This window comes from Stegostoma tigrinum, chromosome 4 (genome assembly GCF_030684315.1).
Source record: "Stegostoma tigrinum isolate sSteTig4 chromosome 4, sSteTig4.hap1, whole genome shotgun sequence".
Lineage (NCBI taxonomy): Eukaryota > Metazoa > Chordata > Chondrichthyes > Orectolobiformes > Stegostomatidae > Stegostoma > Stegostoma tigrinum.
The window spans coordinates 117,257,412-117,275,049 of NC_081357.1; the positions used below are offsets into that span (position 1 = coordinate 117,257,412).

At 42.2% G+C, this 17,638-nt stretch overlaps 1 protein-coding gene across 1 annotated transcript in view; it reads left to right on the plus strand.

The window, feature by feature from the left end:
* Positions 1 to 17,638, plus strand: part of greb1 (growth regulating estrogen receptor binding 1) — a 285,761-nt gene that overhangs the window by 188,386 nt on the left and 79,737 nt on the right. The window contains exons 15-18 of the mRNA XM_048531862.2: positions 564 to 686; positions 3,723 to 3,929; positions 8,047 to 8,227; positions 14,573 to 14,759. Of these exons, the coding sequence (XP_048387819.1) occupies positions 564 to 686; positions 3,723 to 3,929; positions 8,047 to 8,227; positions 14,573 to 14,759 (698 nt within the window). The remainder of the gene's footprint in view (positions 1 to 563; positions 687 to 3,722; positions 3,930 to 8,046; positions 8,228 to 14,572; positions 14,760 to 17,638) is intronic.

Sequence of the window (17,638 nt, forward strand, 5' to 3'; positions counted from 1 at the left end):
AGTTATTAGCGTAGCTTACGAGAAGAGAAATTTGCAGGCTCAACAGATAGAATTGGAAGAATCCAGCATGGGAAACCAAAAGCTATAAAATAAGCTGGAAGCTCTTAGGGGACAAAACAATAAATGTCAAGTGATTTGAACAGCTCAAACTCCTTGTGAGATATGTCTTAGCCGTAGTGCATCAGGATAAGCAAAGTTGCAGTAACTCTAATGTATGATGGGAAGACTTGATCACTGTTGACCATGGAAATCAGTGACACTTCCAGACAAAGTCACCATCATGGGATCTGGATGTTTCAGAAAATTTAGACATAATAGAGATTCATTGACGCATTTGATATTATGTTGCGGCTTCTTCTGGAAAGGTAGAGCATGTTGCGTGTGTACTTTGTCTTTGAGAGTGTTCAACTTTAAGGACTCCATGTCCTGTGTGTGTACAATGTCGAACTTAGAATGTGTTTTACTGTTTTCGATAAACTAACTCACGGGGATAATCAGTCCCTGACAGGGGATGAATTATTAGGCCACAATTGTTAACTTTTCTGCATTCTGTCCCTATTTAGAAGGAGATATTGACACACTCTTAGAAAAGTGTAGTCTGACAAGAAATGGCCAAGGCTGTTCTCTCAATGCTTCCTTAAAGAAATTTGATGACAGTGCAGCTCAGAGACTAGCTGTATGTTCAGGTAAACATCCAAACTCACTCCTTTGCAGTTTATGTTTATTAGAAACATTTGGGAACAATAAGGATAAGTATGGCATATTTAGGGAACCTTGGATAACAAGAGATATTGTGAGCCTAATCAAAAAGAAAAGGGAAGCATTTATCAAGATTAGGAAGCTGGGAACACATGAAGCAAGGGTGCGATACAAGGAAAGTTGAAAGAAACTTAAGCAAGGAGTCAGCAGGGCTAAAAGGGGTCATGAAACGGCATTGGCCTACAGGATTAAGGAAAATCCCAAGGCTTTTTATACACATATACAGAGCAAGAGCGTAGCCAGAGAGAGGGTTAGCCCGCTAAAGGACAGGGAAAGAAATTTATGTGTGGAGCCAGAGGAAATGGACGCAGTATTAAATAAGCACTTTGTATCAACATTCACCATAGAGAAGGACCTGGTGGGTGATCAGTCTGGGGAAGGGTGTGCAGATAGTTTGGGTCATGTTGAGATCAAAGGGGAGGAGATATTGGGGGTCTTGAAAAACATTAAGGTAGACAAGTCCCCAGGGTCTGATGGGATATACCCCAGAATACAGAGAGAGGCAAGGGAGGAAATTGCTGGGACCTTGAGAGAAATCTTTGTATCCTCACTGGCTACAGGGGAGGTCCTGGAGGATTGGAGAATAGCCAATGTTTTTCCTTTGTTTAAGAAAGGTGGAAAGGATAATCCGGTTAATTACAGGCCAGTGAGCCTTAAGTCAGTGGCAGGAAATTATTGGAAAGAATTCTCCGAGACAGGATTTACTCCCACTTGGAAATAAGTGGGTGTATTAGTGAGAGGTAACATGGTTTTGTGAAGGGGAGGTTGTGTTTCATGAACTTGGTTGAGTTTTTTGAGGAAGTGATGAAGATAATCAATGAGGGTAGGGCAGTGGATGTTGTCTACATGGATTTAAGTAAGGCCTTTGACAAGGTCTCTCATGGCAGGCTGATACAGAAGGTTAAGGTACACGGGGTCAGATATGAGCTTGCAACATGGATTAAAAAAAAACTGTCTCAGTCATAGAAACTGAAGGTAGCTGTGGAAGGGTGCATTTCTGAATGGAGGGCTGTGACTAGTGGTGTTCCTCAGGGATCAGTGTAGGGGGCTTTGCTGTTTGTAATATATATAAATGGTTTGGAGGAGAATGTAACTGGTCTGATAAGTAAGTTTTCTGATGACACAAAGGTTGGTGGAATTGTGGATAGTAATGAGGACCGTCAAACAATACAACAGGATAAAGATCGGTTGGTGACTTTGGCAAAGAGATGGCAGATGGAGTTTAATCTGGAAAAATGTGAGGTAATGCATTTTGGAAGGTCTAATCCAGATGGAAAATATACAGCAAATGGCAGAGGGATCTGGGTGTACAGGTATACAGGTCACTGAAAGTGGTAATGCAGTTGGAGAGTACAGTCAACAAGGCATACAGTATGCTTGCCTTAATTGGCTGGGACATTGAGCTTAAAAATTGGCAGGTAATGTTGAGGCTTTATAGAACCCTAGTTAGGCTGCATTTAGAATATTGTGTTCAATTCTGGTCACCACACTACCAGAAGGATGTGGTGGCTTTAGAGAGGGCACAGAAAAGATTTACCAGGATGTTGCCTGGTATGGAGGGCATTAGCTATCAGGAGAGGTTGGAGAAACTTGAGTTGTTCTCACTAGAGCGATGGAGGTTGAGGGGCGACCTGATAGAGGTCTACAAGATTATGAAGGGCATGAACAGAATGGATAGTCAGAAGCTTTTTCCCAGGGTGGAAGAGTCATTCACCAGGAGCCATGGTGCAAGGGACAAGGTTGAAAGATGATGTATGAGGCAAGGTTTTTTACACAGAGGGCAGTGGGTGCTGCCAGGGGAGGTAGTGGAAATAGATACAATAGTGACTTTTAAAAGGCATCTTGACAAATGTATGAATAGGATGGGAATAGAGGGATGCGGTCCCCGAATGGTAGGGGGTTTTAGTTGTGATGGGCAGCATGTTGGTGCAGGCTTGTAGGGCCGAAAGGCTGAAGGGCCTGTACCTGTGCTGTAATTTTGTTTGTTCTTTGTTCTGTTAAGTACTTGCTAAATGTCAAAAGTTGCTCCTGTGTTCAATGGAAAAATGTTAATTGGCAGTCATTTGGAAATGGACTTTGTGTCTGTCATATCTGGATGGACGGTGAACGACAGACTGTTTACGTTCTCTGTTCCCACTATGAGTGACTGCCACCATCCCACGCCTCATCACCCCCATGCTAGAACACCACCACCTTCCCACTCTAGTCCTCATTTAGTTCTGGCTCTGAATGGCAAGGTCCAAGTTCAAACATCCTTCCCTGCCACCAAGTGAGGCTGTCATAGTTTCATGACTGAGGGTTTGGTCCTCAGGCAGCGGTGTGACCATCCTCCTGCCTCTGCTGTCAACAAATTTGCCTGTGGTCCCACCCTTTCCCTCCCTCACCACCACCTTTCCCACTCTCAGAACCTGCTGCCTCAAAGAGCGCTGACCTTTCCCCGCGCCAATCCCTCCATCGTGAGAGTCTGTAGTGCGGCAGTAACTGGAGTTCCCACCCTCTCATTGGTTGGCAGTTTCATGCAGGCCGGATTTCCTGCTATAAGGCCCAGATTTTGGCAGGAAGCAGTCCGTCAGCTTCTGGGGTGGGATCTGTTACTTTGAGTTACTTCTGTGTGTTTCCCCCACTGGAAAATCTACTTTTAGACCTAATAATTCTGGATAATTCTGCCCACGGAGAGCACTTGGTGGAGGAGTGAGAGACTGGGATTCAATGGGTGATGAATGATGAAACAAAGCCATGTTGCATGAATATTTATTCAGTATTGTAGTTTTTATCTTAAATCAAGGTGATGAATGAGTTGCAGTTTTTCTGTGGTGGTAGGCTGTATGTTTTTAGCTTGGAAGAATACTAGTTACAGAAATGTCAATTTATTCAGTCCAATTACATAGACAAACAAGTTTGATAACCTGATATTTTAAGAAGCTATATATTTGCTGGATTTTGTCCTTTTAATGTCTGTTTAGGTTCCACAGTTTCAAACAAAGGAACATGCCAGATTCATCCCGTTCAGCTTGCAGTGGCTCGAAAATTGCTGTCTCATGTCTGTGCTATTGCTGATTCCAGCACACAAAATCTGGATTTGGGGTCCTTTGAGAAAGTGGACTTCCTAATTTTGTTGCCCCCATCGGAAGTGGCCTACCAGCAGACTGTGTTACGCGTCAGGCAGTCAGGTTGGTATTACAGTTTCACTGGTTTAGCTCAGTTGGCTGGTTTGCCATGCAGAACAATGCCAGCGGCATGGGTTCAATTCCTGCATCTGCTAAGATTACCATGAAGGACTGTCCTGCCCAACGGCTCCCCTCACCTGAAGTGTAGTGATCCTCAGGTTAAACCACCACCAGGCAGTCATTTCTCTCGAACGTGAGAGCAGCCTTATAATCTCTCGAACAATGACAACTTTGATCTGGTAAGACTGTGGCAAGAAAGCCACAATACAGAGGGATTTGTGAATCCTCATAGTTGTGATTTTCAGAAATGCCCAAAAAACAAAGCCAGCATACAAGTTTGGTGGGTAATTGTCATAGATCATAGAACCCCTACAGCGTGAAAACAGGCCCTTCGGCCCAGCAAGTACACACTGACCTAGAGCATCCCACCTAGACTCATCCCCCTATAACCCACCTAATCTACACATGCCTGGACACTATGGGCAATTTAGCGTGGCCAATCCATCTAGCCTGCACATCTTTGGACTGGGGGAGGAAACCAGAGCACCTGAATGGAAACCCAAACAGACATGGAAGAATGTGCAAACTCCACACAGACAGTCGCTTGCGGGTGGAATTGAACCTGGGTCCCTAGCTTTGTGAGGCAAAGTGCTAACCATCATGCCACCATGCCACCCCAAATGGAATATTGACTTTTATTTCAATGGGAATGGGATATAAAAGCAGGGAGGTTTTGTTAGAACCCTAGAGGGCCACACCACAGTTGGAATACTGTGTTGGGCTTCTTGTTTAGTCAAGATATACTGGTATTGGAGGCAGCCCAGAGAAGGCTCACTAGGCTGATCCCGGGTATGGATGGATTTTCTTATGAGGAGAATTTGAGTAGGTTGGACCTGGACTCACTGGAATCCATAAGAAGGAGAGGCAACGTTATTGAAACACGTGAGATTCTTAGGAGACTTGACAGGGTAGATGCAGAAAGGATGTTTCCACTTGTGGGACAATCTAGGACCAGAGAACATCAGCTCAGCCTAAAAGGATACCCATTTAAGACAGAGAGGAGGAATTTCTTCTCTTAGAGGGAAGTGAATTTATAGAATTCTTTACAGCAGCCATCTGTTGCGGCTGGATCACTAAGCATATTCAGTGCTGAGATAGACAGGTTTTTAATCAGTAAGAGGAATCCAGGGTTATGGGGAAAAGGCTGGAAGGCAGATTTGAGGTTTTATCAGATCAGTCATGATCTCTGAATGATGGAGTAGATTCACTGGGCTGAATGGCTGACTTTTGTTTTAATCTTATGATTTACACTTTCAAGCAATATTTCATTGCTGAAGGTAGGTCATTTTGTAAATGGACCAGAGCTGCTAAGAGAAATATGGTACTAAAAAATCCTACTTAGCTGTTGAGTCAGATATTTAGCAATCATGAAAATCACCAGCAAGGGGCTTAACGGATGAACATTTTATTTTGCCAGGTCTAATCAAGCAACCAGGTATTTTTACTTCTAATTATGTTGTAGCATATTTAAAGCACCGGGTTTAGGAAATGTTCAAAGTGGTGCATGTTTTGTGACAAGAGACATTCCTTTCACAAGCTTTAGTGTTTTCAAAATTAATGGTTTTAAATGTGAAAGTTCCTCAGTAATTATAAAAAAAACTTGATCCCTTAAAAGTTGACCTACAGAATTGAGTATTGCTGATGGATATTAGGGAATTTTGTGGACAATAAGACAATGGGGAAGAATTTTTAATGTTACAGAGATAGTAGGAACTGCCAATGCTGGAGAAGGGTCTCAACCCGAAACGTCAAACTTTTCCTGCTCCTCTGATGCTGCTTGGCCTGCTGTGTTCATCCATCTTCACACTGTGTTATTTAAGAATTTTTACTGACCTGGTTTGCAGGAAGCTGGGTGGTCTGAAAGACAAACCTTGTGCAGTTTTACTTCCAGACTCCAATGCTGTTATTTCAGATAGGTCCCACAGGCAGTGGCCCCCAGCTGACTTAATAACTTGCAGTCAGAAATGCTACAGATCACTGGTGGCCTCAACAGCCATTACAGCTGTACTCAGCAAGATAACCAATTGGAAGTGAGGGGATTTTCAATTTTACAGCAGGAAGGTCACACGGTTAATGTTGGCAGCCTTTGTGTTGGGAATACAGGAGCTGATGTGTGGGATTAGGGTTGGACCCTGATGAGGCATTGGGAGACTCGGATGAGGTGAAGGCAACCAGCAGCCTTGTGGGAAATCTCATGTTTGCGATGGTACCTTATTATCTTATTTAAAGTTCTGTCTCGCCTTCTTGGCTCGGATGGGTCACTTTCAGACCAAGGGGTCCCATAATAAATCGCTAGGTTGTGCAGCTTTCCTGAAGGTGCCCCATCAAATGTTACCATCCTGCATTTAGACCACAAGGAAAAGCATTTTTGATTTATCCACAAAATACCTTACGCTTAGAAAACACAATCAAACGTATCCTCTATATGACAGGGTTCATATTTGAAGTTGTTGTAATTACTGGGGCACAACCTGTTCACATTTGTATCTTAAGGTGCACTTATATAAATAGTAGCTTTGGTCAGATAGCCTGGTATTCTCTTAAGTACATATGGCCTGTGGCTAAGAAGGTCATCTGACTCCTCCAGGATTTCCATCCATTCGAATGACTGGATCGTGCAGCTCAAGGCCTAACTGACTTCCAAGCCCAAATTCCAGGTATGTTTTCGTATCAAATCAAGCCTCTTACCATGAATAGAGCCACCTATCTTTAGCATAGCCAAAAAAAAATTCTGAACACTGAAAGCAGACAAATGACTTTATGTGTGATCAATATTTTACATTTTAAGATTAATTCACGTTAGCATTTTATGAATATTGAAACCTGACTCGCTTAGGTTTTCCATCCATTGAATGACCGGACCACGCAGCTCACAAACCAACTGACTTCCAAAGTGCACCTTAAGATACAAGTGTGAACAGGTTTTGTGGCCCGTGTTGTGCCCAAGTAATTACAATAACAACTACAAATATGAACACTGTCACTCTTTAAGGCACTCTGCCGAAAAACAGGGACACTTTTGATTGTGTTTACTAATGTTGGTAAAATGTAACTCATGTTTTTCAAATGTTCATTTATTTTCAATAGAAAGTGAGTGCATTTCGTAACCAAACATCTGAAGTTTAGTAAACACCAAAAGAACTGTGGATGCTGTAAACCAGGAACAAAAGCAAAGTTGCTGGAAAAGCTCAGCAAGTCTGGCAGCATCTGTGAAGAGAAAAACAGAGTTAACGTTTTAGGTTTAGTGACCCTTCCTCAGAACAGAACGTATAGTTCCTTCAGCCATTGCCAGTGTAAATCTATAGGAAGAAGGTCAGTGGCATTTTATAAGGATTTTCACTGCTTAAAGAAATAGAGAATGATTGTCATAGAATCCCTACAGTGTTGAAGCAGGTCATTTGGCCCATCTAGTCTATACTAACCCTCCAAAGAGCGTCCCAGCCACACCCACCCCTCTACCCTATCCTTGTAACTCTGTATTCCCCATGGCTAATTCACCTATGGACAATTTAGGATGGCCAATCCAACCCAACTCACCTAATCTGCACATTTTTGGATTATGGTTATTAGTAGTTGATATCTAAAATTTCCAGGAAAATCTCAATGTCTTTACGATCATCTAGATCTTTCAAACAATCAAGGAAATACATATGACTTTAAATTTTAAAAAAAACTGCACGAGAAGCTCAAAAACATGTTATTGGAAGCTAATGGAGACAATTAGGACTGCAGATGCTGGAAGCCAAAATCCTTACGTGTGAGGCTCGAAAAGCACGGCAGGTCGGACAACATCAGAGGAGCAGGAAAGTCAATGTTTTGGGTCGAAACCCTTTGTGAATGCTGCTGAAGGGTTTCGACCTGAAACATTGACTTTCCTGCTCCTTTGATGCTGTCTGACCTGCTATGCTTTTCCAGCCTCTCACTTATCAGAAGTAATCTTTGACAATTAAGCATGGCAATAATACCTTCAAGAACCCAAAGCAGCTTTTGTAATTGACCCAGTATTTTGGGATCCAGCAAAGTGTGAATTCCAGCCCTGGCCTGTGCTTTTGTTTTGCAGGGATCTTGGTGGAACTTGGGTTGGAAGCAGAGTGCACTGCAAATCAGTGTGCAGATCAGTATGTCATGAAACTTACCCCAGAAGCTCAGGGCAAGTTTGAAGCCTTCCAGCAAAGAGCATTAAAGAACCCTTACACACTGTTCATACTGATCCATGACCATGCACACTGGGATTTGACCAGGTAAAATGTGTTTTATTTAAAGTTTTATGAGCCAGATGTCTGATAAGTTCGAACTTGCATCTGTAGGAGTAAATGCTTCTTCACCATTCCTAGAATTTGATTTGTAGTCCTATTGTGATGATTTTATTTACCTTTCCGAATTCAAATTTAGTTTAAAAATATACATGCCATTATTCAAAGTAGAGCCATATGACCCTTTTTCTCCTGTTATTAATGGAACATGGTATCTATTATATTAGTGACATTATGGATGTTGTGACTTCTACTGTCTCTTACAATGTGGATGTGCACCGATCCTCTATTTACCTTCTGAGAATTCAGGGACAAACAGGGCCTTATTCTTGTCTAAAATAGTCAGAAATTACAGGAGAAACTCAGCGGGTCTGGCAGCACCTGTTCTGAACAATGTTCAGTGGACCCGAAACATTAACTCTGCTTTCTCTCCACGGAAGCCATTTCTTACTTTTTGTTTCAGATCAGCAGTGCTTTGTTTTATTTGAGAATATGGTGGTGGTGGTGGAGTGGTCACGTTGCTGGACTATTAACCCATCGGCCTAGCTGAATGCTCTTGAGATCACGCTATGGCAGCTGATGGAATTTGAATCCAATTGGTAAACCTAGAATAAAAAGGTGGTCTAATAGTCACCTGAGGTTTTATTTTGCTGCGCTGTTTGAGGATAAATGTTGGCCAAGCCCCAGTGAATCCGCTCTTGTTTACCTTCAAATAATACCATGTGATCTTTTATATCTGCTTAAGAAGGAATGCAGGACCTCAATTTCATATCTCCTCCAAAGGCAGCGCTGCATTTCTCTAAACTGTCGTAAAGGGCTGAATTTTCCCATATTTTGGATATATCACTTTTGGGGGTGTTTCGTTCAAGAACCCTGGTGACTATTCTCTACTCCTCTCCATAAGTATCCACATTGCCTCCATACAGAGCTGTCACAGTCTCATACCCAGCAGAGCTCGAAGTGCTCGCCTGTGCCACGACCTTCAGCCATTCAAGCCATGAATGTTATAATTAAGCCCGGCTCAAAGGCTATAGGCCAGGTACTGCTTTTAGTGGGGTGCTGTATGTTTGGCAAAGCTTTGAAGGAGAGTAACAAATTGGCACCCTGTTTTGCCCACAGGGACCCAGAAGTAGCTTGTGACTCAAGAGGACTGCTGGAGACCAGGCACTTTTTCAACCTCAGGATGTTTTAAATTGTTTTCTCACCTCTTTACACCAGACACCATTTATTTTCTTTGGTGCACAGCATACGTTAATGGAGTATGCTTTCTGACCTCTCGAGCCTGCTCTGCCATCCAATAAAATCATGGCTAATCTGACTGTGGCCTTAGCACCACTTTTCTGCTTTCCTACAATACTTGAGGCTGTGTTTTGTGTTTTGTTTTTAGGATACAAAATAGTCGTTCAAAGTTTCTGATATTTCCTTATTTCTTATTGCTAGTTTCCCAATCTCATCATCTAAGGGATTGATGCTTCAATTAGCGACTGTCTTACTTACAGGAGCTTTTAATTGAGGCACTCAATGGAATATATCTTTGTTGTGAGTAATGAAATAGTTCCTTAAATGCCTATAATTTCTTACCTATTATCTTGCCTCTTAATCTATTTTCCCGGTCTAGAGTCATACAGTCATAGAATCTTCTAGCCACAATGTTTATCTTTTGTCAGTTTGCTGATTGGTCAGTTAGAAATCCGTGGATTATTTCAAAGAATCCCTTCAGTGTGGAAACAGGCCCTTCGGCCCAACACGTCCACACCAACTCTTGGGTCATCCTGCCCAGAACCATCCCCCTATAACCTACTTAAGCTGCACGTCCCTGAACACTATGGGCAATTTTCCATGGCCAATCCACCTAGCCTGCACAGAGGATGGAATCTAGTTAAAAAAATTTAAACTCTTGGTCAAACCATTACTTCATTCTTCCCAAAACACTCCTACATAAATCGTAAAGATACAGAACAGCTTTTGTGTAAACAAGGTGTAGAGCTGGAACACAGCAGGCCAGGCAGCAGCAGAGAAGTAGGAAAGCTGATGTTTCGGGTCTGGACCCTTCTTCAGAAATGGGGGAAGGGAAGAGTACTCAAATAAATAGAGAGAGAGGGGAAGGTGATGATAGAAGGTGGATAGAGGAGCAAATAGGTGGAGAGAAGATGGGCAGGTCAAGGAGGAGGGGATGAAGCAGTAAATCTGAGTGTAGGTAGGGACTTAGGATGGGGATGGGTTGGTGGGAGAAAAGATGAAGAGATCAAGGAGGTGGGGATGAGGCTTGTAGGTAGGAAGTAGGCGTCGGGGTTGGTCAGTGAGGTTGGAGGAGAAGATATAAAGGACAGCCCCCCAGATGGTGGAATTGAACCCAGGTGCCTAGCGCTGTGAGGGAGCGGTGCTAACCACTGTTCCACCATACCACCCCAATTACTTTGTGGATCTACTTTTTAACTTATCCACAAGCTATTCATACTCCCTCTTAATTCTTAATCTTACCTTTCTTGTTGGTAGCCACAAGGGCTACAAGAACTGGATTCTTCACCTCCTACTGCAGATTTCTAACCAGTCCAGGCTGGCATCCCTGGCATCGGGCAAACTACATAGCCTTTGAGACTCACACTCACAGCCACAGAGAACAGTTTCTGTCCCCCAACCTCACAGTCCACCACAGCTACTGCTGCATTTCTGTTGGCTATGGAGTTCGAATGACCACCTGTATGATAGTGCTATCATCGGTTTTCTCATCCTCTATACAGTCCCTGCTTCATTCTGCATAGGCTGAAAGAACCTTAAATCTGCTGGACACATGCATGGACTAAGGCTCTTTCAGTGCAACTTCCTGGGTCCCCATAGCTGTCTCAGTCACACACACTCATACTGTCTTGTCTCTGATCACAACCATATCTGAAGTACTTGACTATAGGGGTGTGACTGCTTGCTGGAACATAGTGTGTAGGACAATTTCTACTGCTCTGATGTTTCAGTATCCAAAGTTTGGAATCCTTAAAATCATCTCATCTGGGCCCAAGTTCTTTCTCCTTAAACTGCAGACATTTAGTGCAGATGCAGTTACTTTGGAAACAGTCTCTGCTGTATAGTTGTAACCCATCTCATACTCGGCATCACTTTTGTTTTTTGTGTAACAGGGTTTCAAGATTTGAAATATCACTCAATGATTATCTGTAGATTTATTAGGTAGTATACCTAGTCATAAACAGTGCTTGTATCTCCTGGATCTTGTTTAAGTAATGCATCAATTTAGAGAAGGAATACTGTGAAAATCAAGAACCAATTATATACCTGCAAACCTAATGAATCGCCCTCGAGCTCCATTCTAAAACCTTGCTGTTTCTCGCTCCTTCTTGTGAACTGCTGCTTGACGTAGGAATGACCAGACCAGGACTCCTCATTCTTAGACTATCAGCAATGACCAGAAGCTGCACTGGACTAGTCATGGAAATACAATGACAGGTCAGAGGCTAGAAATACTGCACCGAGTAACTCACCTTGTAACTCCCCGAAGCCTGTCCATCATCTACAGGACAGAAATCAGGAGTGTGATGGAATACGCCCTGCATATCTTGATGAGTACAGCTCCCTCAACACTGAAGAAGCTTGACTGCATCCGGGGCAAAGCAGTTGACATGTATGACACAACACTGATAACCACTTGCTCCCGCCACCATCGATGCTAGGTAGCAGCAGTGTGTACTACCTATTAATCTAAATTGGTTTCATGTTAGGAGACAGAGGATGACGATAGAGGGTTGTTCTTCAGATGGAGGCCTGTAGTTACTGGTGTGTTGGGTCTGCTGTTGTTCATCATTTATGTAAATGATTTCGATGTGAATATTAGACGTATAGTTAATAAGTTTGCAGATGACACCAAAGCTGATGGTCAAGTAGACCGTCAAGAAGGCTATCTAAGTACAATGGGATCTTGATCCATTGGGCCAGTGGGCCGAGGAATGGCAGATGGAGTTTAGCTTGGGTAAATGTGAGGTGTTAGGGCACGAGAAAGTTTTGTCAAACAGAGACCTAGGGGTTGCAATACATAGTTCTTTCAGTGGTGTCAGAATTACACAGGGTGGCAAAGAAGGCAGATGGCATGCTTGCCTTCATCAGTCAGAGCATTGAGAACAGGAGTTGGGATTCCTTGTTATTGCTGTACAAGATGGTGGTAAGGCCACATTTGGAAGACTATTACAATTCTGGTCGTTCTGGAAAGGGTCCAAAAAAGATTTACAAAGATGTTACTGAGACTGGATAGTTTGAATTATGAGGAGAGGCCGGATGGACTAGGACTTTCTTTTCCTGGAGTATAGATGGTTGCGGGGACACATTCTAGAGGCTTATAAAATTAAGCAGGGCATAGGTAATGTGAATAACCAAGATCTTTTCCCCAGGGTAGGGGAATCAAAACTAGAGGGCAGATGTTTAAGGTAAGGGGGAAAGATTTAAAAGGGACCTGAGGGGCAACTTTTCATGCACAGGGTAATTTGTGTGTGGAATGAACTGCCTCAGGAAGTGGTAAATGCAGGTAAGGTTACAGCATGTAAAAGTTATTTGGACAGATCCATGGACAGGAAACATTTAGTGGAATATAGGTCAAACACAGGAAAATAGGGCTACTTCAGTTTCAGAAATGTAATCAGCATGGACAAATTGGGCCGAAGGGCCTATTTCTGTGCTGTATGACTCTATGACTTTATGCCAAGAAATTCACCAAAGATCTTTAGAAAGCACCTTCCAAACCCAGGTCCATTTCCATATGGAGCGACAAGTTCCCTTCCAAGGCACTCACCGTCCTGATTTGGAAATATATTACCATTCATTCATTGTGGCTGGGTCAAAATCCTGGAATTCCCTCTCAAATGGTATTATGGGTCTGCCTACAGCATATGGACTTCAATGGTTGAAGAAGGCAACTCACCACTCCCTTGTCAATGGAAACTAGAGTTGTACAAGTAGTGCTGGCCTGGCCGGCGATGCCCGCATCTCATGAATGAATAAAAGAAGTTTCCATCACACGCTGCAATCTCATGCTAAATACTTAGTCGAGCAGACTTCAGTGATAGATGGGATTCCATGCATTTGCAAGAGTGCCTCTTGTTTTTACACAAATAACGTTCCAAAGACCTGAGGTGGCCATCACCTGACCAGGTAACCACTTCACCGAATTCACTCTGCATCTGCCACTAACAGCGTAGTCAGCTTGTTCACTTCTGCCTCAAACTGCAAAAGAAAGAACAAATTTATTTTAAATTTCTTCCCCATGCCAAACTTGATTTTAGAAAGTGGTCAATTTGTAAAACAAAGACTTTCTTCACGCATGAAATCCCTGAGTTTCATACTTTGAGACTGTGACAAAGCCAAATTCTGTGAAAAGTGGCCTGTGGCATAATTATGGAGGATGTCTTCCTCAGTAACTGGACACCACTAACATCAGCCCCCTTAGAAAGAACATGTGAAAGACAGAGTAATGACTTTTGCAGATCAAAGTTCGTGTGATCTTTCTTTTATCAAGTTCACCAATGTTTGAAGTTTCTGTTGCTCGTCACTTGATGGTTTATATCAGCAACACAGTGGCCTTTCTCTGTTCAGTCGTAATCTTGTGTACTGAAGAGTTCGCTAAACGCCCTTTCAAAGAATTCACGAAGTAACTTCAAAGTCCTCAAATGTTCAAGCTCATGCAGCTGTTAGGTGTTAGCTCCATGCTGGAATAATATCAGCTGAGCAAAATTGACAACAAACATTCTATAATTAATCTGGTAATGTTTGGGTGTCGTGAATTCCTTTATCATTCTGCTTGTATGTTGGTATTAGAATGAGTAATGTCACATCATACATTGCTGACATTTGCCAACAAGAGAGAAAAATTCCTGGCTTTCAGCTGCCAGGGATCATTCAGCCATTCCCTGGTTGAATTGGCTTCTATTTTGGGCAATGTTTGATTAATGGTTGTGCAATGTGTTGATGCAGTAACTTTACGAGCAATCCATTTCAGAGAAGTTTTTGTCTTTCTACGGCCTGCTGGTACCATACAACTGTTTGATTTTAATAAAAGATAGATCAATTTCTCACGGTGAGTGTACAGTCAACACAGATACAAAGCATGTAGCACTTGAGCACTAAATTAACTTTTAACTTATTATGCATGGTGGTTTCATTTGTTTCTACTGTCCTTAAAACTTTAAGTGATGACACATTTATGTTTTGCTCTTTCTAACTTCTCTGCAATTGTTTGTACTAAGTGACATTTTGTGGTACAACTATGTGTGCCTGTGTTTGTATATTTCCTGAATGATCTCATTAGCTCTCGGTGTTGTATTCTTGTCTTGATTCCAGCAGGGGAACGTTTTCACAAAGTGAACCGTTTCTGGGCCTGGCTGATAGAATCGTGAACTGCAAAGAAATGAAAGAAGCACTGAATGTGTTAACACTCCAAGTTACATCTTTCCCCTTCGCTCTTCAAACTCAGCAGACCTACATCAGCCCCTATAATGAGATCCATTGGCCGTCATCCTGCAACAGTGTAAATTTTACTGATGCATTCCTAATGTTTAACAATTCAGTGTTGCTTCAGTGGAGTGATAGTGTGTGATGGAGCTGGCATTCTTTCTGCTGATCCTTAAAGTTCTCAGGCTTAAGGATCAATAAAACAATTGGAAAAATAAAATGTTTGGTTACTCCTTCCTACATTTATTGATCCAAACTTATTTATCTGCTGAAAATATGACCTGGGGCTGGAGAGGGAAAGATCAGCCAATGCTTTTCATTCATACTGTCATTTAATCTGCATTTTTGAAAAGTGTGCATGAAACCACGACTGGGCATGTTAGTTCCCCATACAATGGGATAGCCGGGAAGTGCAAACTTGTGATGATTAATCACTTAATTGAGGGAAAGTAAATGGTTGAAATGATTAAAATGTGCTGTTTGTTCTCAAAATTCGAATTCTAACAAAGTAATAGCTTTTTGAAAGCGGTGGCAAAAGAATAACCAACAATAATGGTGAGTGTCACAAAGTTATAGAGTTGTACAGTATGGAAACAGACCCCTCAGTCCAACTCGTCGGCATCAACCAGACATCCCAATGTGTCCTAGTCCCATTTGCCAGCATGTGGCCCATATCACTCTAAACCCTTCCTATTCAAACACCGATCCATATGCCTTTTAAAGCTGCAATTGTACCAGACTCCGCCACTTTCTTGGCAGCTCATTCCATACACATACCACCCTCTGCGTGAAAAAGTTACCCCTCAGGTCCTTTTTAAATCTTTCCCATTTTACCTTAAACCTGTGGACTGTGGTTTTGGACTCCCCCATCCTGGGCAAAAGACCTTGGCTGTTCACCCTGTCCATGCCCCTCAGGATTTTATAAACCTGTATAATTGCTTCGGTCTCTCCACTTCACTCTATTTTGGACTCTTCAGGATCCCTGCCTGCAGTGGTTATTGAACTGAAAACGTGAGCAATCAATCTCCCCACGTATAATCTTAGCTAGTGTTTGTTCTGTAAGTAGACCCTGTATTCCCTCTGTCCTAAAGGGAATGTGGGCTCTTGAAGGATTGACCCTGGACAAGAATGCATTGTGAAGCTAATTGTGGATAGTGTCCACGTGTAGCATGATTTATGGCATCATATTTATTCTTCAACTCATCTCATACTGAAGAAGCCCATGTTCAAATGCAACCAGTCCTGGGCAATATCCAGGCCTGGACTGACAAGCAGCAAATAAATTAGCACTACACAAGGACCAGGCAATGACCATCCCCAACAAGAGACTCTTATCATAGCCCCTTGACATGCAATATATTTCCATTATCACATTCTAGTGGCTACTATTGACCGGAAACTAAATTGAATTAGCCACACGAATACTATGGCTACAAGAATAGTTAAAAGGCTAAGAATCCTGCAATGGGTAACTTAGGTCTAGTCTCCCCAAAACCTATCTGCCATTGACAAGACACATGTCAAGCATATGATGAACTGCTCCTTACTTGCCTGGATGATTGCAGCTTCAACAATACCTCAGAAGTTTTGCCACTATCTAAGACAAAGCAGCTTGCTTGATTGGCACCACATCCTTAAATAATTCACTCTTTCCACCACTGATACTCAGGAGCAGAAATGTGTACCATCTACAAGATGCACTGCAGAAATTCACCAAAGGTCCTTCAACAGCACTTTCCAAACCTACGACCTCTACCACCTGGAAAGATAAGAGCAGCAGATACCACCAATCTCCCGTTGTGTCCAACCCACTCACCATCCTGACATGGAAAGGCATTGCCATTACTTCAGTGTTGCTGGGTCAAAATCCTGAATTTCTATCACTAACGTATGGCTTAGAAAGGGTGGACGCTGGGAAGTTGTTTCCGTTAAGGGGGGAGACTAGAACCCATGGGCACAGCCTTAGAATTAGAGGGGGTAAATTTAAAATTTAAAACGGAAATGAGGAGACATTTCTTCAGCCAGAGAGTGGTAGGCCTGTGGAATTCATTGCCACGGAGCGCAGTGGAGGCTGCGAAGTTAAATGTCTTCAAGGCAGAGATTGATAAATTCTTGATCTCACAAGGAATCAAGGGCTACGGGGAGAGTGCAGGGAAGTGGAGTTGAAATGCCCATCAGCCATGATAAAATGGCGGAGTGGACTCGATGGGTCTAATGGCCTTACTTCCACTCCTATGTCTTATGGTCTTATGCCCTTAATGGCATTGTGGGTGGACGTGCAACAAACATACAAGAAGGCGGCTCTCCACCAACTTGTCATCGGGCAACTAGGGATGGGCAGCAAAAGCTGACCCAGTAAGCAACACCCACATCCCATAAATAATTAATTTTAAAAATTGTAAGTAACATTTTTGTACAATTTTCTTTTTCTTATTGGGACAATGAGTTCCAAGTCAAAAATTTATGTTTCTCAAACCTACCCTCTTCTGATAACATTTGCTTACAAATGTAATTTTCTCTTCACTTCACATCTGAAACTCGACTCCATTGTAGCTTTATATTGTGTGCTTGTGTGTGGAGCAGTCCATTGTAAGAAAAAAAATCAACGTAACAGTTTTTTGAGGAATTAATCTCTCTAGATAAATAATTGCTGTCTGAAATAGGAAAAGATTTGAAACTGATAGTTCTTTTTTGGGAAAAGGGTCTTTGTAATACTTGTTTTGTTGTAAACAATTGCTTTTTTATTAACTATCCCTCAATTGGAAAATTGTTTTACAATTGATACTATGTGATGGCATTAGCATCACATATTTAAAATTGTCTGATGTAAAATACATGATGACCTCCTCTTATACTATATTCATTGTTTGTGTATACTTTTAAAAATCTAAATCCAATTTCAAAGGTTTTTGAAGAAAGAGTTAGGATTGGCTTAGGAGCTGCGTGCATTTTATT